The 26,640-nt window shown below is 43.3% G+C and overlaps 1 protein-coding gene across 1 annotated transcript in view; it reads left to right on the forward strand.

Moving 5' to 3' along the window:
• The first annotated feature begins 2,866 nt into the window (after positions 1-2,866).
• Positions 2,867-26,640, forward strand: part of LOC136712087 (scavenger receptor cysteine-rich type 1 protein M130-like) — a 50,137-nt gene continuing 26,363 nt past the window's right edge. Inside the window, exons 1-10 of the mRNA XM_066688695.1 lie at positions 2,867-2,884; positions 3,010-3,148; positions 19,650-19,955; positions 22,952-23,266; positions 23,536-23,847; positions 24,116-24,430; positions 24,549-24,863; positions 25,056-25,370; positions 25,797-26,108; positions 26,226-26,264. Coding sequence (XP_066544792.1) covers positions 2,867-2,884; positions 3,010-3,148; positions 19,650-19,955; positions 22,952-23,266; positions 23,536-23,847; positions 24,116-24,430; positions 24,549-24,863; positions 25,056-25,370; positions 25,797-26,108; positions 26,226-26,264 — 2,386 coding nt within the window. The remainder of the gene's footprint in view (positions 2,885-3,009; positions 3,149-19,649; positions 19,956-22,951; positions 23,267-23,535; positions 23,848-24,115; positions 24,431-24,548; positions 24,864-25,055; positions 25,371-25,796; positions 26,109-26,225; positions 26,265-26,640) is intronic.

The raw sequence follows: 26,640 nt of genomic DNA on the forward strand, positions 1-26,640 counted from the left end.
AGAGGGGGAACCAATGAGTGAAGAGGGTTAGTAGGTGCTTGGGCTCAGCTTCTTGGAAGGCAGTTTAAGTTTGATGTCTCAGGTGGGTAACCAAACCTTCTGTCCTGTGAGGTATTGAGGGGCTTGTCTTCTGTGGTGGTCCGCCACCAGTTTCTGATGGTGAATGGCACGCTGGAGTCTGACATGTGCTGCATTCCATACGGCTGCACTCTGTTGGAACCATTCATCCATGGCCCGGTATGGACGTCAATTCCTCATCCCAAGGGAAGAGTGGAGGTTGGTATCCCAGGACACATTGGAAAGGTGTGAGACCTGAGGATGAGCTGGTCAGGGAATTTTGGGCATATTCCGCCCATGGCAGAAAGTGTCTCCACTCGGTTTGGGAAGTGCTACAGTAGGATCTGAGGAAGCGTCCAATCTCCTGGTTTAGGCATTCTGTCTGCCCATTGGATTGGGGATGATACCCTGAAGTGAGGCTAACATTGACATTTAGAGCCTTAAAGAACGCTGACCACACACGTGAGGTGAATTTGGGGTCCCCAGTCAGAGACTATGTCCTCTGGGAGCCCGTATACATGAAACACATGATGAAAAAGGACCTCTGCTGTGTCAAGAGCGGTGGATAGACCCTTCAATGGAACGAGACGACATGACTTGGTAAATCAATCTATTGCCACCAGGATGGTAGTGTATCCATGGGATTTAGGGAGATCGGTGAGGAAATTGATTGAGATGTGCGACCAAGGACGCTGTGGGACTGGAAGTGGTTCGAGGAGACCAGCAGGGCAACGCCTGGAAGGTTTGGATGTGGCACAGGTGGAGCAGGCATTGACTAACTGGGTCACATCATTGCTCATGGAAGGCCACCAGAACCTCTTCTGGACCAAGGCCAGGGTGCTGTGAATCCCAGGGTGACCTGATGCAGGGGTGGAGTGAAGCCAATGACGTAAGGTGGAGCGAGCAGATGCAGGAACATAGGTCTTGGCTTTGGGACATGAAGACGCAGCTGGATCGGAGGCGAGACCCTTCTTAAGTTGGTTCCAAATATCCCATTTTATGGGAGCCACGACACAGGAAGGTGATAGGATGGGCTCAGGTGGTCGGGGATAATGCTCCTGATCAAAGAGGTTAGAAAGAGAGTCACCCTTTACATTCTTAGATCCTGGGCGTTAGGTGAGGGTGAACTGAAAGTGAGAGAAAAATAGTGCCCATCGTGCTTGGCGAGAGTTGAGCCCCTTGGCCACTTGGATGTATTCCAGATTCCTGTGGTCTTGTCAGAACCAGAAAGGGGTGTTTGACGCCCTCCAGCCAATCCTCCATTCTTCAAAGGCGAGTTTGATTGCCAACAGTTCTCAGTTCTATGTCGTAATTCCTTTCTGCAGGTGACATTTTGCGAGAAAAGAATGCACAGGGATGAAGCTTGGCTGGTTTACCTCGATGCTGTGACAGGACTGCCCCTACACCTGTCTCTGAACCGTCTACCTCAACGACGAATGGGAGAGATGAATCTGGATGCATCGGAATGGGGGCTGTAGTGAATAGCTTCTTCAGTCTTGTGAAGGCTGTGGTTGCAGAGTCATTCCAATGGAGGCTGTGAGAGGTACCTTTCAACAGAGAGGTTAGGGGAGAAGCAACAGAGCTAAAATTTGCTAAAGAATCACTGGTAGAAGTTAGCAAAACCCAGGAAACGCTGTAGTTCCTTAATGGTGTGTGGTTGGGGCCAGTCAGTAACAGCTCTCACCTTCCCTGGATCCATATGGACTCTGCTGTCATCAATGATATATCCCAGGAAACCCACTCGTTGCTGGTGAAACTTGCATTTTTCCGCCTTGACGTACAGCCCATTCTGCAACAGACAATGAAGAACCTGGCATACCTGGGAGACTTGCTCAGAGAAAGAAGAAGAGTAAATGAGGATATCGTCGATGTATGCAATGACGAAGCGATGCAGATATGGTCTTAACACCTCGTTGACAAATGCCTGGAAAACAGAGGGTGCATTAACCAGACCAAAAGGCATGACCAGATATGCATAGTGCGTGATGAAAGCTGTTTTCCACTCATCACCCTCTAGTATCCTGATTAGATTGTAGGCACTACGCAGGTCCAGCTTGGTGAAGAATCGAGCCCCGCGGAGTTGTTCCAATGCTGCGGGAACCAGAGGTAACGGGTAACGATATTTAAGTTATTTAAGTTGAGACCCCTGTAATCGATACAAGGCAGGATCTCCCCATCTTTCTTGGACACAAAAAAGAAACTGGCCGGAGCAGCTGAGGTGGAGGGATGGATGATGCCTAGCTCCAAGGCCTCCTTGATGTAGTCCTCCATGGCCTCTGTTTCTGGGATGGAAAGAGGATAAATACGACCTCTTGGAGGAGATGTGCCCAGAAGCAGGTCGATCGCACAGTCCCATGAGCGATGAGGAGGCAGGCAGGACTTGCTGAAGACAGCTGCCAGGTCCTGGTACTCCAACAGAATCTTAGGTGTAGAGGAGAGGATATATCCCCCTTGGACCAGGATTTCACTGGGTCATGGTGAACAAGCGATGGGAGCCCAAGGATTATATCAACATCATGACAGTCAATTACCAGAAAAGACAGCTGTTCAGAGTGTAAAAGACAGACAAAGAGGGTGATGGGGTCTGTCCTATGTGACACCAGGCCAGATCCAATGGGTTGGTTGGTGACGGCCCTGAGGCGGAGTGGTGGTGTGAACGGAGAGAAGGGTAGGTTGAGCTATGTAAAAGTTTTCAGATCTATGAAATTGCCTGCAGATCCTGAATCGATCAAGGCAGACAAAAAGACAGGTGTTGAACCGCAGAGTATTTGGACAGGGACAGTAAATTGTCTCGTAGTAATAATGGGGCATGTATGCGTACTCACAGGTATCTTTGATGCGGTTGGAGCTGCTCCAGGATGGACAGGAAAGGTTTTAAGACTATGTCCCGGTTGGCCACAATAAAGACAAAGGTGCTGATGAAATCGTCTCTTTCTCTCTTCTGCTGTTTAGGTGAGTACTTCCTACTTGCTGAGGTTCTATTTTGAGCTCCGCACAGGATGTGGGACGTCCCCCTCTGCTCCTGATGTGGTTGTCCAATCTGAGAGCAAGGTGTATCACCTGTTCCAGAGCGCACTCCTCATCTCCGCAAGCAAGTTCCACTTGTAAGTCACTACGTAAGCCACGGCGAAACACCGTTAGGAGAGCCTGATCTCCCCATCCGCTTCTAGCAGCCAAGGTACGGAAGGTTAGCACGTAATCAGCAGCTGAAGAGGTCCCCTGACGTAGAACAAGGAGTTGTTCGACTTCATCCCTTCCTGCCGCTGGGTGATTGAACACCTCCTAAAAATGGGCCAAGAAGGAGGTCAAGGGTCGAGTCACATCTCCTTGTTTATCCCAAACAGCCGAAGCCCACTGTAGAGCTCTTCCGGTGAGTCACAATGAAGGTGATTTTGGATTGATCCGATGGGAAGGAAGAGGGCAAGTGGGCAAAAAAAGACGGCATTGAAGTACAAAACCCTCACAGTGGTCCGGTGAGCCATCATATTTTTCCGGTATGGCTAGCTGAACAGGGTGGGAGCACGTCAATCCGCCCCTGCGACAATTCACCCCCACGACAATTGGTACTGGCGACAATGTGTCCCCACGGTAATTAGTCCCCATGACAATTCGCCCCCATCACTATATGCGCTCCACTTGAGCATTTGTAACCATGAGTGCATTCACTTATTACAGAGCCATAGAACACACACATGTGTATATATAGCAGGCATATAATGATGGGGGTGAATTCAATGATCGGGCAAACAGGCTGAAACAGGTAATCCAACAGGGTGGTCATAAAGCAAAGGCAAAAGGTCAGGAACAGAAGAAAGTGAAAAATTTGAGGGAATGCTTAGAAATGCAACAATGAATGAGACAAGACTTAGCAGAGTCTTAGCATAATGTTATGGCTGATCGGTGTATATATATATATATATATATATATATATATATATATATATATATATATATTATTGAGCTGAATACCCTTCATACTCCTGATTCATAGAGCCCCAGATACAATTATTAAGAAGTACAATAAATATGTTTAAAAATATAAAATATAAAATATAAACCCCACATAAAACACGTGTTACAGATTAAAAGAAATGTAGTCACTCACACTTTGAGTCACTTGCTCTTCCTTGACCCTGACATCGCTGGGCATTGACCAGTTTGTAAGGAGTTGGGATCCTCATGATGTCTGAGCCGAGAGCGCAGTTTGCTCTTGTTCAGGCTCATGATGGACAATGTCTGCTCACAGAGACATGCAGTCCCGCACATGCAAAGCATCTCTGAGGACAACATCTTCAAGTCGCTGGACAGCTGGACTTCTTCACGCTGGACAGCAAGGCATGTAATCAAAGCTGCGACTCTTGGCCGCAGGTTTGTTTCTGTGATGGAGACAGTTGTTGTCTGATGCAGCAGCGCAGTGCGACTAGCGGACACAATAGGAACTACAGGCGCCGCCTCACTACTGTGTTTTTAGAAAATAAAACTTCTATTTAAGATAATTTTGCTTTTCTCAAATCACTGTTTGAATTCACAATATCAAATTATCCCACTAAATGATAGCCTGATTTCAAGTACAAGAAGCTATAATCTGAGTAAAGGTCTTCATACAAGAGAGAAATTGGATTTGCCTCTTCCTATCAACTGAACTTTTGGCACCTATGGGAGAAAAGACGATGACCCAGATCCTCTGCTCCACCTTACGAGATGTCAAGATTGTTTACAATGAAGACCAATGCATGATGATGAAATAGTGGCTACTCTTCAAAGTGTCCTATATGGAGCTGTCAGAGGCTGGGGGGAGATTACCAGAACACAGGGTGATAGCTGGTATGAATTCAAAGAGAGATTTCAGATGGCCTTCCTCTCTGATGATGATGAGCTGGTGGAGCGAATCAGAAAGTACAGAAAGAAAATGGAAATATTAGAGACTTTACTTTTTCCTACCAAGCTTTGTGTCAGAGATGGAAGCCTAACATAACTGAGCCTGAAGTATTAAAACTGATTTAGAGAAATCATATGCAGCCTTGGCTTACTAGTCAATTGTGCACAAAGAGTATCAACTGTGGAAGAGTTGGTGAGATTAGGACGCCGATTGGAGAAGGATCACCTGAATCAACAAGTTTATGAACACCAAAAACTGAAATCGGTTAAGAGCCCAGCCGCATCTGGAACTGTAAACAGTACAGCGTGTGAGAGACGGAACTGGGAACCATCGTCTATTATATGCTGGCGATGTAATGGAAAACATTCCCCAGGTCAGTGTCCGATGTACCAAAGCCAGTTTGTTCAACCTTCACAAAAATCTAGAGCCTCCTTTAGGAATAAAAGAACATGAGATGTGAGAAATTCCACTTACAGTTTTTCTCGTGATGAACACAGTTGTGTTTTCCCTCTTCAGCCTGGACTACGGACCTTAGCGTAAGCCCAGCGGTGGCTTTTTCTTCTCTGATCACTGCAGTTCCTCCTACTGAGTCATCATGTCCCTTGTCTGTGAGTCTTACTCAATATACAGAAGATGTGTTCAGACAAGTAGTAGACCAATCTGACCTGCTGGGGTCTGATATGAACAAATGATATGCTCTTTTGTGTGAAAACAGCAAAGTCTGTACAGATCACCTTGGCCGTTTTCTGAGAATAAAATACATACTGCCTCTGATGTTGCAAACAAACAAAAGCCTTATCATCTGTCTATGGCTAAACAGCAAATATTGCAAAGTCATGCTGCTGATATGTTAAGAGTTTTCACTTTCAACTACAATGCCTTGCGGCTGTTCCTACCACAGAGATGGAATTAATTATCCAATAGAAAGCTACAGAAACCTACTGAACACAACAATAATAAAATTAATAATAATAATAATAATAATAATAATAATAATAATAATAATAATAATAATAATAATAATGCTATTATTCAATAAGCTAGCAACAAGGGTAATTCTTTTGTTATGTATTTTTTAATAATCACATTCAAATGCAGGATTATGCCATGCAGTACGATCAGCAAATATTATATTATGTTGATGATGATGATGGTGTTAGGTAGGTATGTAGCCTAATATTAGCACATACTGGCTATATATATTTATACCTGATCATATTCGATGTAATAATAGTATATATAATTACACGTTATCTACATTATAACTATTCATTACTGCAATTTTAAAACCCTGTAAGAACAGAAGTAATTACTAAGTACTGACACCCCAAAAATACACTGTTTTAAACTGAACCCAATTCAACACTGTTCTGAGTGAAGACGTTCCTAATCTTCACCCCAGTCCCGCTCGAACCAGCAGCAGTGAGGGGCTCCTGCTGTAAAACAGCAGCTCCTCCCAGAGAGCCAGCCAGCTCTGCTCCCTGCACCTGCACCTCTCGGTGTCTTTCATATAAGGTCACACTGAGCGCTGCACATTGTAATTGGCTCCTATGAACCCGGCCTGTACCTGATCTTTACCAAACAAGGCTCTTGGCCCCGACACACACAGCCGCTGTGTATCTTGCCCACCCCGTCGCTGTGAGCTGTTAGACACAGCAGAGACTGAGAGATGTCAGCGTGTGATTATTGATTACTCTTCACACAGATCAGCGAAATGTGGCTTCTTCTGTTCATCTCCATCAATTTCCATCTCACAAGTAAGGACCTTCTGTTTCAATTCATTATATTTGATTTTAAATTAGTGATGAAGCTCCAACTAAATGCCTTTATTCAATTTCTTCTGAGTTTTTTAAATGTATTTCAATAAAGCTGATTTAAAAATATATATCATAGTTTCCAATAAGTGTAACAGCATAAAAGTAAATGTATTTATATTCACATCAGAGAACATACCAGAGCTGTGATATCCAAGCAAAGGAAATTAAGAGACGAGGTATATGTTTAAAAAAAAAAAAAGATACAAAGTTTTGCACAGCAAATCTGTAACAACAATTACAACAACAATAACAGGGCTATAAATTAATTACATTAGTTGATCCTTTTTTCTAATTGTCATAGACTGACATCATGAAATCTTCCATATAATGAAATTCATGTTGTTTGTGAGAAGGTTATTCATACTGGGAAATTAGGAAAAACATGGCTTTTCAGTTTGTATTTCCAGACATTTATATCATACAATAGCTTATTTCTACTTGCGTGCCATTAAGTTTTTAATATGTATACAATGTGAATGATGGGGAACTCAGAAGCAAGTGAATGTTGTAGTTTTGTTGAGTGAACATTTATTTGTAGGTTTTAATGTGAACATTTTATATGTATTTGAAATCACGTTTGTGTGATTTTTCAATCCTTCATTTACTTGTTGTTTCCTCATTAAAGCTAAGTGTGAAATTCAGGAGCATTATAGTTAGATCTTGTGTTTGTGCTGTTTTCTGCAGCTTGTCTTCTCTGCTTCAAGGTGTCAGTAACATTCACTGCCCAACTGCTTTCATGAGTCAGAGCTAATTCTGTGAAAATCAGGTGCATTATAGTTTGTGTTTGTTAAAAAACAGCAACTAAGAAATCACGGAGCTTATATTTGCTCAGTATAAATGATGATATAGCAGCAGTGTGGGCAGTGTAGTGGACAGGGCCATGTGTTCAGTCCCAGGTGGGGGACTCTGCTGTTGTACCCTTGAGCAAGAAACTGTACCAAGATTGCTCCAGAAAATAAAAAACAACAGAAACAGAGGTCTGAATGAGTGTTCAAAGATAATGTGAATAAATCACCCTGGATAAGGGCATCTGCTAAGAAATGTAAAACTATATTTTAAGGTTTCAGTCAGTATGTGTTTGAGACACCAGTTAACAAATTAAAGTTTTTATATGGTGAAATGAGCCTAATTGCCCTATATTCTGTGTAGCGACTCAGTTTAATTTTTGATCAACAAAGTGTTACTTTTTTATTTACATGCAGAATGTATGAACTGCATATGACTAACAGATCAACATTTAAATAGTTTGATTTTAAAATTATGTACATTTTAAGAAACAGTTACAACAAATACATATTTATTTATATTCATATCTGAAAAATTAAGGGCCCTGGTTGTAAAATAAAATCATTTTAACATTAATCTTAAAAAAAAATGTAATCTGTGTGAAATCTCTCCATGTTTATTTTAAAGACTTATTAATGATTGAGTAAAACATACAGTTACAATAAATATACAGTTAAAAGTATTTGTTTGTATCTGTGTAGCACCTATATTTACATCTTCAATTATCAAAGACTATTTTTTAATTACACATAACTGTACAGCAAATGTAATACATTAGCAGGATTCTTAGCTACAAATACTACAAAATACTCTGAAAAAAAATTGAACATTTGCAGGTTTTCCATGATTAAAATATAACTTTAGACTTTTAGATCAAAATATACACAACCCCAATATATATTTAGTCAAACAAAACTATTTTATTTAAAAGTAACCATTCATAATCAAGGTCGGAAACCATAGAGAACCATCAGGCAAATTTAAAAAAGAAGAAGAAAAACAAAAACGTGCTGCATCACTTTTATATAGCAGCACAACAGCATTCACTATTGTTCTTGGAGGGTGGAATAAAATTGATGTGTTTTATGTACAAACTGAAATGGAATTGAAACTGACATATTTTATCTGTACATTTAATGCCGTCGTGTTCAACATTTTGGTTGCCATCGTACAGAGCTGCGGCATTGCAGACACATTTTCTTATTTTAGGCGTTGGCGTTGAGTACAGAAAAGAGCACCAAGTTTGCTGAGATGTCTCTCCACATCAGCTGAATTCACGGTCAGTTGGAGGACAGCAACTGCACACTTAGACAAATTGGTCAAGCAGTCTTCAACAGCAGGGCCGGCCTTGACTAGTTTGGTGTCCTAGGCAAGATTTTAGCTGGTGCTCCTTGCATCGCAGCCAATTCCACCACCGATCATTGTGTTCATACACTCACACAGAAACTGCGTAGCTTTGTCTTTGAGATTTTCTTTATTTTAGAAACAAAAACACAAAATAAAAACAGCATTAAAGAAACATAAAGTGACGTAAAATGAATTATAAATACAATATAAATAAGAGTAGCCTATTGCACAAAAAAACTATATTACAGAAACCTTAGTGCAATATGCATAACGTAGCATTGTTCTACAGCCTTACTTGCCTTGCCTTTTGTGCACCAAACAAGTGACCTAAAACTAATTATAAATAAGTGGATGGTTCGTGCAGCAATTCGTTATAGGTTAGGTTATTCCCCAAACAGCTGAATAGTCTTTCCAACATTGCCTCATGAATTTAAGTTAAAAGTAACTGACATTAACTCTAGCTAGTGTAGCATGTTATGCTTTTACAAGAATTGGACCAAGTCTAGGTTCGGCAAGAGGTGGAATAAAATAGAATGAGACCAAGGAATTTAAGGAAACATAAGCAAATATTAATAACTTTAGTTATCAGGACTTTAGGAATCAGAAATACATCAAAATACAATAGCCAGCTTTTAAAAATAAAGAAAATAAGAAAACAAGAAAACACAATAGTTATCTCTTTTGTCACAATTACAGTCCTCATCCTACCACTCGGAGTTAGTGAGAGGGCAAGTCTTGGAAGTGTTGTTCCAGTGAGTCCAGTGTAAAGTTAAAATCCTAGATGCTGGGTGACTCGCCAAAAGTTCCATCTCCAAAATAAAACCAGACCTGTATGTTAAAACAGGGCATTCATTCACAAGTTCTAATTAAAGTAACAATACATCTACTGTTGGCTGTATAATAACCATAGTTTCAGATAAATGATTTACATGTAGCCAGTAAATATCTATATACATATATATAGCATATATCTATATCTGTTTGTGTTTGGTAACAGATAACCTCTTTTAGATTTTTACTCTCTCTTACTTTCTGTTGCACAACATTCTTTCCTTTTTAAATCAACATATTTTTCTCTCCAAGAAATAAGGTTCCTTGTTTTAAATATTACAACTGTCTACTGTCTTACTTACAGCATCACGTCTTTATAATAAAGCATTTCAGAATTCACATTTCTCCTTAAATTTACATTTACAAAAGTAAAGAAAAATATACATCTATTTCTTTTACATGAAATACAGCACTTTGTATGAATAGTATAATGTTTTATTAATAACATAAATCGTATGGACAATGTAAATCCATATTACCAATATAAATGCTACTAGTGGAAATGTGCTTTGCTAACTGTGTGGGTTTCATGAGCATAAAATACTGTCGGCCATTTTGTGGCTTTTTGACTTAACAGCTACTCCGTATTCGCATTCCCAAAACAGAACTTAAAGCAAAGCTTCGTGAGTTTTACTTAAAAAAACATGAAAAGGCATGAACTAATTATGTAGGTTATCACCCGTATTTTATCATTAAGATAAGTTTAAACCAACTTTAACAAAGTTTGTTTACTAAATCGGTGCAATACAATCGCCATTACAATCACCAGTAGCTAATGGCTCGCTAACTTCCTCTCATTTACACAAAAAAACCTCAACTTACCAAACAAATCAATGCACATATATCACAAAGTGCAGATGATCAACAACAACTATTTGGCTAGATGTAGGTTCCAATGTGTGTTCTAATTAATAATAAACTTGCAAAATAAAAGGATCTTAATACTTAGCTCTCATTTTCTTTTCACAACTTGTGTAGTTATTCGCATAAAATCGCTACCGTCACTAATATGGTGGGACTTCCTGTTTACCACTATTCTGATTGGCTAATATTTTTAAAGGCATAGCAACCATTTATTTACTGTGTTACACCCTCCCCTCTTGAATACATGCACGTCCCTTTGCATGTTCTAAATGGTAAACATTACACAACCTTAGAAGATTCAAGGGACAGGTTGGGAATAACCTCTATGCTATCACAGCTATTCAAGGAATTTGCTATAGCCATACTCAGGCCTTGAAATAGGGAGTTCACAACTGATATAAGGGGGTTCCCTAACTGAGGGTAATGAAACTGTCTGGGTCTCACACGATGTCTGCCAGATCTTCTTACAGGAGGTTCAGTTTCCTCTGTTACTTTGTCTTCTGTGTCTGGGCTGATATTTTCAGGTTCACATTGGTTCTCAGCAGATACCACTTAATCTTCAGGGTTAACATTTAGGGTAATGGTAGTTAAAGTACTTGTGTCGTTGGCTTCATTTCTTGCTCCTAGATCCATTTCATATGTATTCTTGGCTACAACATTCACTGGCACAGAGTCAGGTAAGATGGTAGCATCAGGTAAGTCAGGTAAAACTTCAGTTGCAGTATCAACAGGATTTATTTCAGGCAAATCTGTACCATCAGGATCAACTTGGACTGCTTCAGGTAAGTTCACAGCTTCAAATTCAGGTAAAGTTGTACTTGGTAGATTACAAACTGGTAGAATATTGACTGTATTAGCAGGTAGTGATTTTTCAATAGGTGCATCTAAAGTAGATTGCATTCCAGAAACTGAAGTAGACTTCTCAGTGTTCTTAATGTCATACACATGAGTAAATCTGGTGGTTCTGAGGATTGGAGGTCCACTAACCCAATGCAAGGAAGATTCATCCTCTTCAGTTTCTACAAGAGTTTCTTCAACACCAGGATTCTGACGTGTTCTTGGCTGTCGCACTTTACTGGGTGCAGAAATCCACAGGGCAGCAGAAGATCCCTATGTAATGTACATAAAGGCCCTTCTGCATGTTCAGGTCTCACAGTATAGACTGGGAGGTCACTCACATGGTCTACTACAACATGAATGGCAGATTCCCACTTATCTGATAGTTTGTGTTTCCCTCTTAGACGGACGTTTCTCACTAGGACATGATCTCCGACCTCCAGAGTGGACTCTGTAACAACTTTGTCAAATCTTGCTTTGTTTCTTTGGGCAGTTTTCTGAGCATTCTGAGTAGCCATTCTGTAACTTTCTTGAAGACGTGATTTCAGGATCTTCACATACTGTGAGTGGGATATCCTCTGATTTTGTCTGAAAGGTAAGCCAAAGGCTATGTCAATGGGTGGTCTAGGTTGTCTCCCAAACATTAACTCATAGGGGGTGAATATTCATTCTTTGTACAATTGTATGCATGGACTAATGGTTTGACATAGTCATGCCAATGTGTTTTCTCTTGATCCTGTAAGGTTCCAAGCATGTTGAGTAATGTCCTATTAAAACGTTCTACTGGGTTTCCTCTTGGATGGTACGGACTTGTTCTGATCTTCCTAGTTCCAGCCAAAACACACAGCTCTTTTATGGTGTGTGATTCAAAGTCGTGGCCTTGATCGCTGTGCAAGTGCTCAGGAAATCCATAATAGACAATGAAATTTTCCCACAGGCACTTCGCAACTGTGCAAACCTTCTGATTTACAGTGGGAATGGCAACTGCATATTTCGTGAAATGATCCATACAGACCAGCTCAAGAGGTCTTATAGCTATGATGTTGACAAGGGGTGCTGCTTTTTCAGTTAAGGCTTTCCTTTGTACACACCTATGGCAGGTCTTCACTTTCTTCTCTACTTCAACTGCCATTCTGAGCCAATAAAACCTTGATCTGCAAAGGTCGAGGGTACGCTCTATCCCCATATGTCCCATGTCATCATGTAAACTTTGAAAGATGACAGAACGCAACCCTTCAGGTATCACTAATTGATAGGTAGTCTGATCCCCATCTTGTTTCCTTCTATAGAGCACTCCATTTTTCAACACCAAGCGGTTCCACTCTCTCAAAAGCAAGGGTATTTCAGGAAGTTCTTCCCTCACAGTAGGAGGAGGTTTCTCTCCTGTCTCAAGTTGTATGATTACTTCTCTGAGGCTGGGGTCAGCCCTTTGGTTCTCTTTAAGATCTGCCTCTGATAGGGAAGGAATGGTTGAGTAGCCAATATCCTGTAGCTCCTCATGTCCAAAGCTATCTGGTATGGCTTCGGGGTGAAGGGCTAAGGACTCCACCAGGGTGATATTGGATTCTTCCTCTACATCACTTCCACTTTGATTAACTAGATGCTTCTCACAAACATCATGGATTACTTTTTGGTTGACAGCATTGGAATGATCTGACAGCTTCAAGCGATGGCGTGTGAACTGTTCAATTCACTCTAGTTCTTTCTGTGAAGTAGGGTCATCAACTAGCCCACCATGTGGTCGTCTGGAAAGACCATCTGCGTCAAGATTTTGCTTTCCTGCTCTGTACTGCAAGTTGAAAGAGAAAGTTGAGAGAGCAGCCAACCATCAGTAGCTAGTCGCATCCAGTTTTCGCAGATGTTAGTATGTAGGTAAGAGGATTGCTGTCTGTCACAACATTGAAGGAGTTCCCATAAAGGTAATCATGGAATTTTTCTGTTACAGCCCATTTTAGGGCTAGGAATTCCAATTTATGGGCAGGGTATCTGGCTTCACTGTGAAAGAGCCTTCTGTTGGCGAAAGCTATAACTCACTTCTGTGTGCAGGGTGTATGGTAGTTTGGGATCAGTGAAGGCCAAAACAGAGGCTGTAGTAAGTTTTTCAATTACTGTTTCAAATGCACGCTGACAAGTGGGTGTCCAGCGGTCTGAAAATGGCTCTTTGGGGTTGAGATATTTAACACTTGTCTCCAGTTTCTTAGTTCCTTTCCTCAGTGGAGGGTATCCAGCTGTTAAGTCATTTAAAGGCTTGACAATCCAGGAGTAGTCTTTCACGAACCTGCAATAATACCCAGAGAATCCCAGGAATGACCGCAGCTCTTTCAGAGTTCGAGGATTTGGCCAGGTCTTCAATGTTTTAACACCTTCCTGAGACACAATATGTCCTAAGTAGCGAACAGAGGACTGAAAGAACTTACATTTTTCTGGGGAAAGCTTCAGCCCATATTCTTTTAGACGATGTAAGACCCTTAACAGTCTTTTCTCATGTTCTTCGAGTGACTCAGATAATATCATTAAATTGTCCAGAAATACAAGGACTTCCCTGAGATTCATATCACCCATGCATTTTTCCATTAATCTCGGGAAAGTACTGGGTGCGTTAGTAATGCCCTGAGGCATTTGGTTAAATTCCCAGAACCCTAATGGACAAACAAAAGCGGTCTTAGCTTTGTCGCATTCCTCCATTTCTATCTGGTAAAATCCAGATTTTAGGTCCAGCACTGAAAACCATTTGGATCCAGTCAGGGTTGAGAATGCTTCTTCCAAATTATGTAAGGCATATGGGTCTTTCACAGTTTGTAGATTTAGTTTTCGATAATCGATGCAGGGTCTTACTTGACCTGTTTTCTTATGCATAACTATTATTGGGGAAGAAAAGGGAGATTCTGACTACACCTGCATCAATCAGTTCTTGGAGGTGGATGCGAACAGCTTCAAGGTCTTGCGGGTGTATTGGTCTTGCCCTTTGCTTGAAGGGCGTCTCATCATGCAGTTTGATGCGATGCTTTACTTACTGTATGTCTGTATGTCCGAAATCCAGGTCATGATGTGCAAAAACTTCAGAGATGTCATTCATCTTTTGAGTGATTCGGTTCCTCCAATAAGCTGGTAGAGGGGAATCCCCAAAGTCAAAAGTAAGCTTGAGGTTCTTGTCTGGTTCCTGTTCAATAAATTAGTTGATCTTGGTGTCTTGTGAGCATCCTGAAGATATTACTCTTTGAAGAGCATTTAGTTCTGCAATAACACAGTTGGGTGGGATGGTCACATCATGATCCGTTTCATTCTTCAGTACCACAGGTAATCGATATGGAGGTTTTGTTGAAAGAGTGACGAGACAACGGGTCAGCAGAATACCACCTGGCAGAGAGGAGTTGGATGGTGGTTCATTATGGCCCACTTTTCAGTGTTAAGGCTGTTGACACTTATAGTTCCTTCAAGGAGAACTTTTTGTCCAGCAGGAACAACTTCTGGCCTACGGCCTCATAGATTTAATAAACCCAGTTGAGCACTTTCACTCTGCTTCTCTCTGAGCTCCAGGGTTTTCAACACTGCACTGTAGCCATAGAGAGAAGGACAATATTCAGCAGTTTTCACCTTGCTGTATTCTGCATACAGAACATCAAGGGTGTTCATTCCAATCAGCACTTGGGATGGGTTGATGGTGCGGAAGTCAGGAACGACAAGGGCTACTGTTGGGACATCAATCTCTTGTCCTGCAAAATCCTTTAAGAAAGTTATGTTGATCTCGATGTACCCTTCATAAGGAACTGATTGCCCATTTGCACATTCAACTTCAAGGAGGTTACTTACAGGATGAATGGTAAATGTTGACAGGTAAGTTTGATAGAACGTCCAGGGAATTGTGGTCACCTGCGACCCGGTATCTAACAAGCAGTTGCAGTCTTTTCCTGCTATGCGAACTTGTGCAGTGCATTTGGTTCCAATTAGACCTTTAGGCAATTCTCCTTTCTGTCATACAACTTCATGCTTGACAATGGTGGGACATCTTTGGCACTTTTAAGTTCCCATTTGTCCTGCAACAGGAACCGTCTTCAGTTTAAATGAGAGGGGTTAAAGGAGTTCTGAAATTCCCACGAACGCTGCCTTTATTTCAGGTCTGTTCTCTTGGATTCAACCAGTGAAGGGTTAGGTGCATTTTCACAAGACTTAGCAATGTGCCCATTTTCCCCACACTTAAAACAGTACCAGGGCCTTGGCTTTCTATTTGGCTTGTTGCTTTGATCTTGTTTCTTCGGCACTTCAACAGGTTCAGCTTCACATTTGGCAGGTTCACTCACAACTATTTTGGGTGTTGCAGCCTTGGCTTTCCGCTGCTTTGCAGGTCATAAGAACATAAGAACATAAGAAAGTTTACAAACGAGAGGAGGCCATTCGACCCATCGTGCTCGTTTGGTGTTCATTAATATCTAAGTGATCCAAGGATCATATCCAGTATATTTTTAAATGTTCCCAAACTTTCAGCTTCTACCACATAGCTGGGTAGTTTATTCCAGATTGTGACTACTCTCTGTGTAAAGAAGTGTCTCCTGTTTTCCGTTTTGAATGCCTTGAAGCCCAATTTCCATTTGTGTCCCCGGGTGCGTCTGGATTTGTGTCTGGAAAAGCTCCTCTGGTTTGATGTGGTCGATGCCTTTCAGGATTTTGAAGACTTGGATCAAGTCCCCACGTAGTCTCCTCTGTTCCAGGGTGAAAAGGTTCAGGTCCTTCAGTCTCTCAGTAGGACTTTCCCTTCAGACCTGGAATAAGTCTGGTTGCTCTCCTCTGAACTGCCTCTAGAGCAGCGATATCTTTCTTGAAGTGTGGAGCCCAGAACTGTCCACAGTATCCAGATGAGCTCTAACTAGTGCATTGTACAGTCTGAACATCACTGCCCTTGTTCTCAATTCTACACTTTTGACAATATACCCTAGCATTGTGTTTGCCTTTTTATTGCTTCCCCACATTGTTTGGATGGAGAAAGTGAGGAGACCACATAGACTCCTAGGTCTTTCTCATGCATTACTTCATCTAGTTCTATTCCTCCCATAGTGTCATTATAGTGGACATTTTTGTTACCTGTATGTATTACCTTGCACTTGTCCACATTGAATTTCATCTGCCAGGTGTCAGCCCACAACTGAATGTTATCTAAGTCCCTTTGAATTACCTGTGCGGCCCCAGCTTCCAATTTGAGGATCATCTTTGGTGTGGAACATTAAGATGCTCTTCTGTTTTCTGTCTAATCATTTTTTCCAACATTTTACAGGTGATGCAGGTGAGACTGATTGGTCTGTAATTTCCTGGCTCAGTTGTGTCCCCTTTCTTGTGGATTGGTATGACATTTGCTGTCTTCCAGTCAGTGGGCACATCCCCTGTTCTAAGTGTCATTTGGAATATTTGAGTTAGCGGCCTATAAATCATTTCCCTCATTTCCCTCATTTCAAGTACTGTTGGAAATATACCATCTGTTTGTTTGTGATTTGTTTGTTTTTAATTCTGCTAGTCTCTTTAGTACCTCCTCCTCATTTATCCTGATCTCTCCAAGGATTTGCCTGGACTGATTGTCAACCTGTGGCATGTTATCTGTGTTTTCTTTTGTAAAAACCTCTGTGAAATACTAATTTAGAACATTTGCGACATCTTGTTCATTTTCCAAGATATTTCCATTTTGCTCTATATCTGTTTCACTTTCTCCTTTATTGAACTATTGCTGTTATAGTATTGAAAAAAGCTCTTTGCATTAGTCTTAGCTCCAAGAGCTATGTTTCTTTCTATTTCCCTCTTTGCTTTCCTGATCCCTTTCTTAAGATCTCTTTGCAGCTCAAAATATTCTATGTATTTTATTTGATCTCCATCTCTTTTGTATGTGCTATACAACATTTTCTTCCTCTTAATATTTTTTTGCATACCTCTATTAAACCATTTTGGCCAACATTTGCTACGTTTTGGTACAAATTGCTCCTGAGCCTCAATTAGTATATTCTTAAAATATAACCATCCATTTTCAACTGAATCTGTATCCAGTGTGCTCCAGTCTACCTCTTCTAAGTGCCACCTCATACCTCTGACTCTATCCTGGTCATTTGAAAAGATCAAGTCAATACATACACTCTCCCTGGTTGGTTCCCTGACAAATTGAGTTAGAAAGCAGTCATTTACCATCTCAACCATTTCCATTTCTGTGTCTGTAGTCCCCACTGGGCTTTCCCAGTCTATGTTTGGGAAATTGAAGTCCCCCATTATAACAGCCACATCCTTGCTACATGCAGTCCTGATTACACTGTACAATGCAGCATCTTTCTGAATGTCTGAGTTTGGTGGCCTGTAACACACTCCTACCACTAATCCTCCAGATCTCTTGTCCAAACGTTTCACCCACAAAGATTCTGTTCTGTTACTGGGATCTAATACAAGTTCTTCTGACTCAATTTCATTTTTCACATATAATGCTACCCCGCCCCCTCTTCGATTTTGCCTGTCTCTCCTAAACTGTGTGTATCCTTCCAACTTGTATTCATCCCAATCATTTTCTGTAAGCCATGTTTCAGTCACTCCTACAACATCATAATCACACTCCAGCACTGTTCCTTATACCTGTTCCTTGTTCCTTATACTCCTGGCATTGAGATACAAACAATTCAGGACTTTCCTACTAGCAGTTTCCCTTGGTTTTCTTTCCTTAGAGGAACATCTCCTATTGTCAGAGCTCCCTGCCCCCCTGGTCCCTAGTTTAAATGATTCTCAATTTCTCTGCACATACGCTCTCCCAATGCATTAGCCCCCCTTCTGTTTAGATGTAGACCATCCGGTTTGTACAGGTCCCATCTATCCCAGAAGAAAGACCAATGCTCCATAAATCTAAAATCCTCTTCCCTACACCAAGATTTCAACCACATGTTAAACTTTCTAATCTCAGCCAGCTCCCTGTCTCCATGTGGTACCGGAAGTATTTCGGAGAAAACTACCGTGGAGGTTCTGCTCTTTAGTTTTGTGTATTCCCCACGGCTTTACCAGTAGCCTGTCTACTAGTTTAGGGAGATCTGCAACCTGGGCACCAGGCAGGCAAGATACCATGCAGGCCTCCTTATCACTAGAACAGACTGTGTGATCTACGCCTCTAAGAATTGAGTCTCCAACTATAACTACCTAACTCTTCTGGGGGGGAGTGGGCACCATGGTGCTCTGGTGCTCAACTGCCCTCCCATCACCCTCTGAGCTGTCACTGTCCAACTCGGTGTCCAGCAGTTGGAACCTGTTGGGCAATTCAAGCTCTTGGGGTGTCTCTAGGGGTTGTGCACGCCCTTTTCTGCGGTTACGACCTACTGTAACCCAGCAATTCTCTACGCTGTCCTGCTCTGAGGTCTCAACTCTCCTAGGTTTTGCCGTGCACACCATCTCTCTCATGGGCTGATTGACCAATTCTTCTATATCCCTAATACAGCACAGATCAAAGAGCTGAGCCTCAAGATCACGAACCTTGATCTCTTGGATTTCAACCTGCCAACAACGTTCACAAATGAAACCTTCTTGGATGAGTTCATCTAGGAAGGCAATCATTCAGCAAACCTGACACTGTAGTGGCCACATGCTTCTAAATGTTATTTTTTATTATTATTATTATTATTATTATTATTATTATTATTATTATTATTATTATTATTATTATTATTACATCTCTTGGTTCCTGTTCCCTAGTCAACTGCTTAACTTTTATGAGTGAGAAACAGTGCAGCTCTTTCTCAACAGCTGCTTTAAGTAGCTTTTGTCTACCTGCCCCCAATTCACACCTAACAGGCCCCACCTGGCTCCTCCTGCAACACAATTCCTGCTAGTCCTAGACAACATCTCCCTTCTACAACCTGTTTACTTTCACCAACTCAGCAGCTGAACTGAATTGACTTCAATTTAGGCAAACTACAGACAATGCTAACGTCAATTAAGGCAAACTTAAAACAAAATGAGCAATGCTAAGACTGGTCTGAAACTAGTCAAACAACAAGATGGCTGCCTCTCACCTGTACTTTCCTGTGTCTCTCTGTGGCAACTTGTAAATATTTCTGTTTTATATACATATCATGTGTGAATATATGTTTATGTGTACTGTACAAAACAAATTTAAACAAACAAGTTTAATGAATGAATCTAGATGTGTAAACAGTTGTGTTGCTCTCAGGCAGGTGGGTAAGAAAGAGAGCCAGGGCCCTCACTGTGCTGTGTGTGTTGCTGTGCAGGGGGTCTGCAGGTGAGGCTGAACAGCCCGTGCTCTGGGAGAGTGCAGGTGCAGTTCGAAGGCCAGTGGGGCCCTGTGTGCAGTCACTCCTGGGACCTGCGCGATGCAGAGGTGCTCTGCCAACAGCTGGGCTGTGGGGCGGCGGTGGCGGCGCCCCATCTTCTCCACCCCCAGGATGCCTCTGAGGACAGAGTGCTGAGCAGAGTGGGCTGCCTGGGCAACGAGACGGAGCTGGGGGAGTGCAGGGCCGGGCCCCTGGGGGCCAAGGACTGCCAGCACCCGTGGGACGCAGCTGTCATCTGTGCAGGTACACCAGCCTCCCTGGACTGAGCAGAGGTTGTGTTGTTGAACAAGCCAATGGGAAAAACAGTTCAAACTCAGACAGGGTCTCCTCTGTAGACTTAATTTTGGGGATGCGATAAACAAAAAACTACTTGAATTGTATTTTAATATTTTCTCCGAAATTAGACAATTATTCTACAGTTTGACAATTACCCACTTTTAACTCTGTATTCAACATTTTTTCCAGTAGAAATACATCCTATTATAACGCACGCTAATACAGGACAGAACAATCTCAGTATATTTCTTCAGTATCGACTGCTACTCTTTCTCTGCAGAAAAATGATTAAACAAATAATGGAAAACTAGATTAATGCTTTTCTTTTCAGTTATGCTTTTGTTTATGTTTTAACCATCTCTGTGTTCAGAAATAATTAGATGTGTGAATGTACTTTTATAATTCACAAGTGTTTTGATAATTCAAAAGTGTTAAGTGACCATTTTAGTTGTATCTGAATCAAATGTACTATGTTGTAGATTCTTCAGATGGACAGAAAGCACTGGAAAGTGGAGGTGAGACTAATTAAAAAATTAAAAATACAGAAATATTCATGAAAGCTTGTAGGAAATAAATGTTATTTAATAGTGGAGTTTTAACAAATGTAGCATTCTCTTCACAGAGAGCAGAAGACTAGAGATAGCAACAGGAGTTAATACCTGTGGGGGCAGAGTGGATGTGTATCACAGAGGCCAGAGGGGGACGGTGTGCAGCAATGGCTTCGAGCTCCAGGAAGCTCATGTGGTCTGCAGGCAGGCTGGCTGTGGAGAGGCGGAGACCGTGTCCAGATTTAGAATCCCCACCAGTGATGTCCCCATCTGGCTGGACAGAGTACGGTGCTCTGGGAACGAGTCATCTCTCTGGGAGTGTGCCTCCGATCCCTGGGGCCACCATGACTGCGATCTCAGCATGAACGTTCACATTACGTGTAAAGGTAACTGCACTTCCTGATATTCAAAATTCACAATCCTATATTGCCAGCTGATCATAGCTCTTATCATGTATTTCAATGAATGCACTGGACTAAGGATCAGTGGTTGATGCTGTATAATGAAATATTAAATTGTATATTGGACCCCACAGATAACCTAGTAAAAACAAGAGTTAATCATGCACATACATTTTTTGCATTTGATTTTCTTGACTAACATGATTCTCTATGCTGCTATCCCAGTTTGAGCTATAAATGAACCTTTTGAGTGAATTAATATTATTTGAGTTTAGGGAATCAACGTTTAATACACTTTGTAAGAGCTGCACAGATATTTTAGTCACAGTGATAAATGAGCCAGAGGGAGAGGAGAGCTTGAGCATTTCTCTTTGAAGATCGTTTATCTAATTTATTTATAGATAGTTTAGTGACCATGCAGTGATACATTGCATGTTGATGCATCAAATGTGGTTTTGCCCGAGCGAGGAGTTTGCAGTGTGAATCAGTATCACAGCTGTATAACAGTGTAGATAATGCTGTTCTATAGGTGATATCTGGTGCCCTGGAAGTAAAGCCAGCTTTACATGGTGACTTGTTCAGAGATACAAAAAGCTTGTGAAAGCAATTGCTCGTGCAAAATCACAAAATAATAATAAGAGTCGAGAGTCATCATAAGAGTCGACACCCATCACTAAAACACATATACCCATATTTCAGTCCAATTTGATTTAGGAAGCTGTAAAGAGCATCACGAATGCTTGATAACTGTAACATGACATTAAAATACCAGGTGCTCTTGAGACCTTTGGCTAAATGGTTGGTAAGTTCCTGCCACCCACCTGAACAGATCTGCATTGCGTCACCAAAAGCCAGTGATGTCACTGCTTTCATTGAGGTCCTTCTCCAATCTCATTACACACCTCAAAATAACAAGAGATTAGATATGGATCTTTTGTGTCATCCAACCAGGAAAGTAGGTTTGTGCAGCAGTGAGTAAAGAGTGTGAATTTCTTTTTCAGGTGCTTTTAATTTCTCACTGCAAAATGGAAACAGTCCCTGTGCTGGAAGAATGCACACAAAGACTTCAGTCACTTCATTTACATTTTATGATGGTATCATTAATAATTATGTGGCTAATGTTTTGTGTAAGCAAGTGGGCTGTGGATCCATCTCAGCAGTAAAAACAGATGCTTACTTTGGTATGGTGGCTTTGACTCCATGGAGCACTGCTGTTGACTGTGAAGGGAATGAGTCTTTCTTCTGGCAGTGTTACTGTGAGCTTGTTCCTCCACCATCATGGACACCTAGTGCATCTGATTTTGCTGGGGTTGTGTGCTCTGGTAAGTACCACGCTCATCTCACTGCAGCCAAAAAACTGTGTATTAAACTCTACAAGGTGATTCAGGTTGTGTATGTCTTTTAGATAAGTACAGTGATAAGACTATGTTCAGGTTAACAATGACAGTCCCTCATATTAATTCAGTTTTGAATCCCGATTGTGAAATACTGTTTCCATGTCTGCATGACAACACAGACATGGGGTTTCAATGGGATTAACTGAGACTGAAATCAGTGACAGAACTGCACCTTTAGCATGTCTGAGTACATATCTCAGAAGTTACTGCAATGTGTGAAGAATTGTAGGTCGCTGACAAGTACAGCACAGGGGAACTCACCCTAGAGTACTGGGATGTATATTATATATCTGAATGATATCTGAACAATGCAATCCACAATGACCATAGGATGTGTATTCACTGCCACTCCACTGAGTAGTCACAATCTGGAACAAAATCCCCAGCGATGTGGTTGAAGCTGAAAATTCGGGAACATTTAAAAACAGACTGGATAGGATCCTTGGATCACTTAGTTATTAATGGACACCAAACGAGCACGATGGGGTGAATGGCCTCCTCTCGTTTGTAATCTTTCTTATGTTTCTTTCTTATGTTTTTCATTGTGGCCAAGTGCCAGAACTCATCTCGCTGAAAAGTGTGCAGTAGTAGTCAGTGTGGATTAATCCCTCTCTCAGCCCACAGGGAGCCCCGGATCGTGGGCAGGGAGCAGCCCTGCTCTGGGAGAGTGGAGCTGCAGTTTGGGGACCAGTGGGGGACACTGTGTGACTCAGACTGGGACCTGCAGGACGCCAGTGTGGTGTGCAGACAGCTGCAGTGTGGGGAGGCAGTGGCCATACCTGGGGGGGCTCACTATGGGGAAGGGAGGGGGCCCGTGTGGGACGAGCAGCTGGACTGTCTGGGCAACGAGTCCACTGTGTTCGAGTGTCCCGTCTCCACCAAGAAAGGGCCAAACTGCACCCACAGAAACGACGCCAGTGTCATTTGTTCAGGTAGGCTGACCTTGGGATGTTTGTCTATATTGCTTTATTTCAGAGCTGTTGAGCGTACTGGCATTGACTCAGACTAGCACTAATGGTGCAATTTGCCTTCGGCACGCTGAACACTTTCTTCATTCTGATGTGTTTTCATCTCAGTTTTCATTCACTTTTGGTGGTTTGGGGAAAAGTAGAGTCTTGTATGACATATACAATATATTTTTTAAAGTTTAACAGAGTGTGACTTTTGTAAACTCCACCAACATGTCAGTGTGCTGTTCCAGGACAGGGGGGTCCCAGGCTGGTGGGGGGAGAGAGCCGGTGCTCAGGTCGACTGGAGGTGCTTCGTGGGGCGCTCTGGGGCTCAGTCTGCGATCGCCACCTGGACCTGCAAACCGCTGATGTCATCTGCAGACACCTCCAGTGTGGGGGGGCCGCCGCCACCCCCAGAGGAGCCCCCTATGGAGCCGGGAGCGGCCCGCTGTGGAAGGACAGGTTCCATTGCAGCGGGAGCGAGGGGCGCCTGGGGGACTGTCCTCTGTCCTGGGACCAGGAGGACTGTGATCAGGGCAGTGTGGCCAGCGTGGTCTGCTCAGGTACAGCACCCTGCCTTCAGCACACACAGCACTGAGACTAAATTAATTGTGGGTATGTTTCAGTTGTGTTAATCCCATAATGGTGATCGATTAAAATTCAATATTGCTTAATTGTCCAAAGTCACATTTGACCCAAAGTAAAGTGATGCACATACAGACCCCGGTTTCTGACAGCATTGTGTGTATCTTCATACACTTCTTAGATATCATCACATACATGTCTATACTCGTGGTTTCATATTAAGTGAGTTGCTGGTGTGTTTTCCAGACGCAGACTGGCAGGTGCGTCTGCGGGGCACAGACAGTCGCTGTGAGGGGAGGCTGGAGGTTTTGTGGAACGGCTCGTGGGGACGAGTCTTAGACTCCCAGTGGGATCTCCAGGACGCCAGCGCTGTCTGCACAAACCTGCACTGCGGCCGCGCGCTGCTGGCCTCTAACTCCACTGAGTACGGCCATGGAGACGGGCCCGTGGTGCTGACTGCGGTGGAGTGTACCGGACAGGAACCTGCGCTGCAGAACTGCACCCTCACACTGAGCTCTGGACCGGGCAGCACCAGTGGGGGGGTGGGGGTGCGCTGCTCAGGTAGGCGCTCAGTGACTGGGGGGTGGGGCTGGATTTTGTGTTGCTCTCTCACACTTGTCAACACTCACACTCCAGCACTTTGGGGATGCTCCACTAACCCTTTGCTTGCTGTTGACAGAGCACTGGCGGCTGCGTCTGGCCGGCGGGGGCAGTCAGTGTGCCGGGAGAGTCGAGGTGTACCATGGCGGCGCCTGGGGCTCGGTGTGCGATGACCTCTGGGACCTGGCCGACGCCAGTGTGGTGTGCAGACAGCTGGGCTGCGGCCAGGCGCTGAGAGCCACGGGGTCGGCTGAGTTCGGGGGGGGCTCCGGGCCCGTCTGGCTGGACGACGTCAGTTGCCGTGGCAATGAGACGGCACTGTGGGACTGCCCCAGAGCATCCTGGGAGAGGCACAACTGCAGACACAAGGAGGATGCTGGGGTGGTGTGTTCTGGTAAGCCTCACAGTGAGCAGCTGAAGTTCATTTGGTCATTTGATGTCTAGTGTGTCTCTGATGATGTTGGCTATAACATTGATGGCACCACTAGCCCTTCGAGACGTTCATTGGGAATCCCTCCGTGCCTCTGGACTCCAGCGCGGTTCATGGATCAGAGTCTCATGCTGCGCTGTGTCTTGATCCCTGCAGAGCACAAGGAGCTGCGCCTGGTCAGTGCTGAGCACCACTGTGCTGGGAGACTGGACGTCCTCTACAATGGCACCTGGGGCAGCGTGTGCTCCAATGGGATGATGACCTTCACCGTCGCCTTGGTGTGTCAGCAGCTGCAGTGCGGAGACAGCGGCTCTCTGCAGGACGGGGAGCAGTATGAAACGGACTCTGGTCCTAAATGGTTAGACCGGGTGGATTGCCGAGGGCACGAGTCTGTCCTATGGCAGTGTCCTGCTGCACCATGGGGGCACAATGACTGCCAGGACTCTGAGGTGGCGCATATTCAGTGTGCAAGTGAGAAGAGACCATCTATCTCTCTATCAATCTTCCTATTGATCTCTCTGTCGATATAGAACTCATTATAAAATGCACATGAAAGAGCTGTTCTCTGCAGTAACACTGTTTCCTGTTCCACAGAGGTCACCAGAAAGCCTGCTCCTGAGGACACAGACATGGAGGGAGCTGTTTGTACAGGTGACATTTTAAATCAATATGTCAAATGCATCTATTTAAAAACATATTCAGTATATATATATTTGTCATATTAGAAATATGATTTATTCGTTCAAATGTCTCAGGTTGGCAACAATCTGTTGTGTAATTTTGACGACTCGAGTCTCACAGATTCCCAGCATCCAGTCAGTCAGGCTTCATCACCTCTCATTTCCCAGGGCTCCCCAGGGCTGTAAATGCTCTAATCTGTCTCTCCATGGTATCCAGGGCCGCGGCTGAGGCTGGTGGGGCCGGAGGGCCGGTGCTCGGGCAGGGTGGAGGTGTGTCTCATGGGGGTCTGGGGGACGGTGTGCGACGACTCCTGGGATCTCCAGGACGCCCGTGTGGTGTGCAGAGAGCTGGGCTGTGGCTCCGCCATTTCCGCACCTCAGGAGGCCCATTGGGGTGAAGGTAACGGGACGCTGTGGCTGGACGAGGTGAGCTGCAGGGGCACAGAGAGGGCTCTGCTGGAGTGCCGCTCCTCCCCCCCGGGGAGCCATGACTGCACACACAAGGAGGACGCCGCTGTGCTCTGCGCAGGTACGCTCTGGACTCGGGGCTGGAGGCCGTTCGGCTCACCTTCAGTCCAGCAGCAGGTGGCTTATTGCTGAATATCATCCTCACATGAGTTTGTGATGAAGTGTCTCTGTGTTGCAGGACCTGATGCCCCTGTCACTGTTGCTGATCCAGCAGAAGGTACAGTTCAGGCTCTCAGTGCAATAATAGAATTGAAATAGAATTTAATTAAATATACATTTTTTAAATCATAATTATTCATGACTGTGTTATTGTCTGTGTTTGACTGAAGTGTGTCGTTGCAGGAGAACGGACAGGGTGGATTGTGGGTCTGATTGTGTGCTGTGTGACTCTGGGGCTGCCTCTGTGTGCGGTGTCAGCGGCTCTCTTCATTCAAACACACCACAGACACACAGGTAGGCTGGCACTGCACACGACTCGTGTCATTTATCTCTCAGACTGACTGTTACTAAAGAGAAGTCTATACATTTAAAACATGTCGGAAATAATGAGACTAACAGACGTTCATATTTTCATAGTTTCCCACACATACATC

This window comes from Amia ocellicauda, chromosome 2 (assembly GCF_036373705.1).
Source record: "Amia ocellicauda isolate fAmiCal2 chromosome 2, fAmiCal2.hap1, whole genome shotgun sequence".
In the NCBI taxonomy this organism is placed as follows: Eukaryota; Metazoa; Chordata; class Actinopteri; order Amiiformes; family Amiidae; genus Amia; species Amia ocellicauda.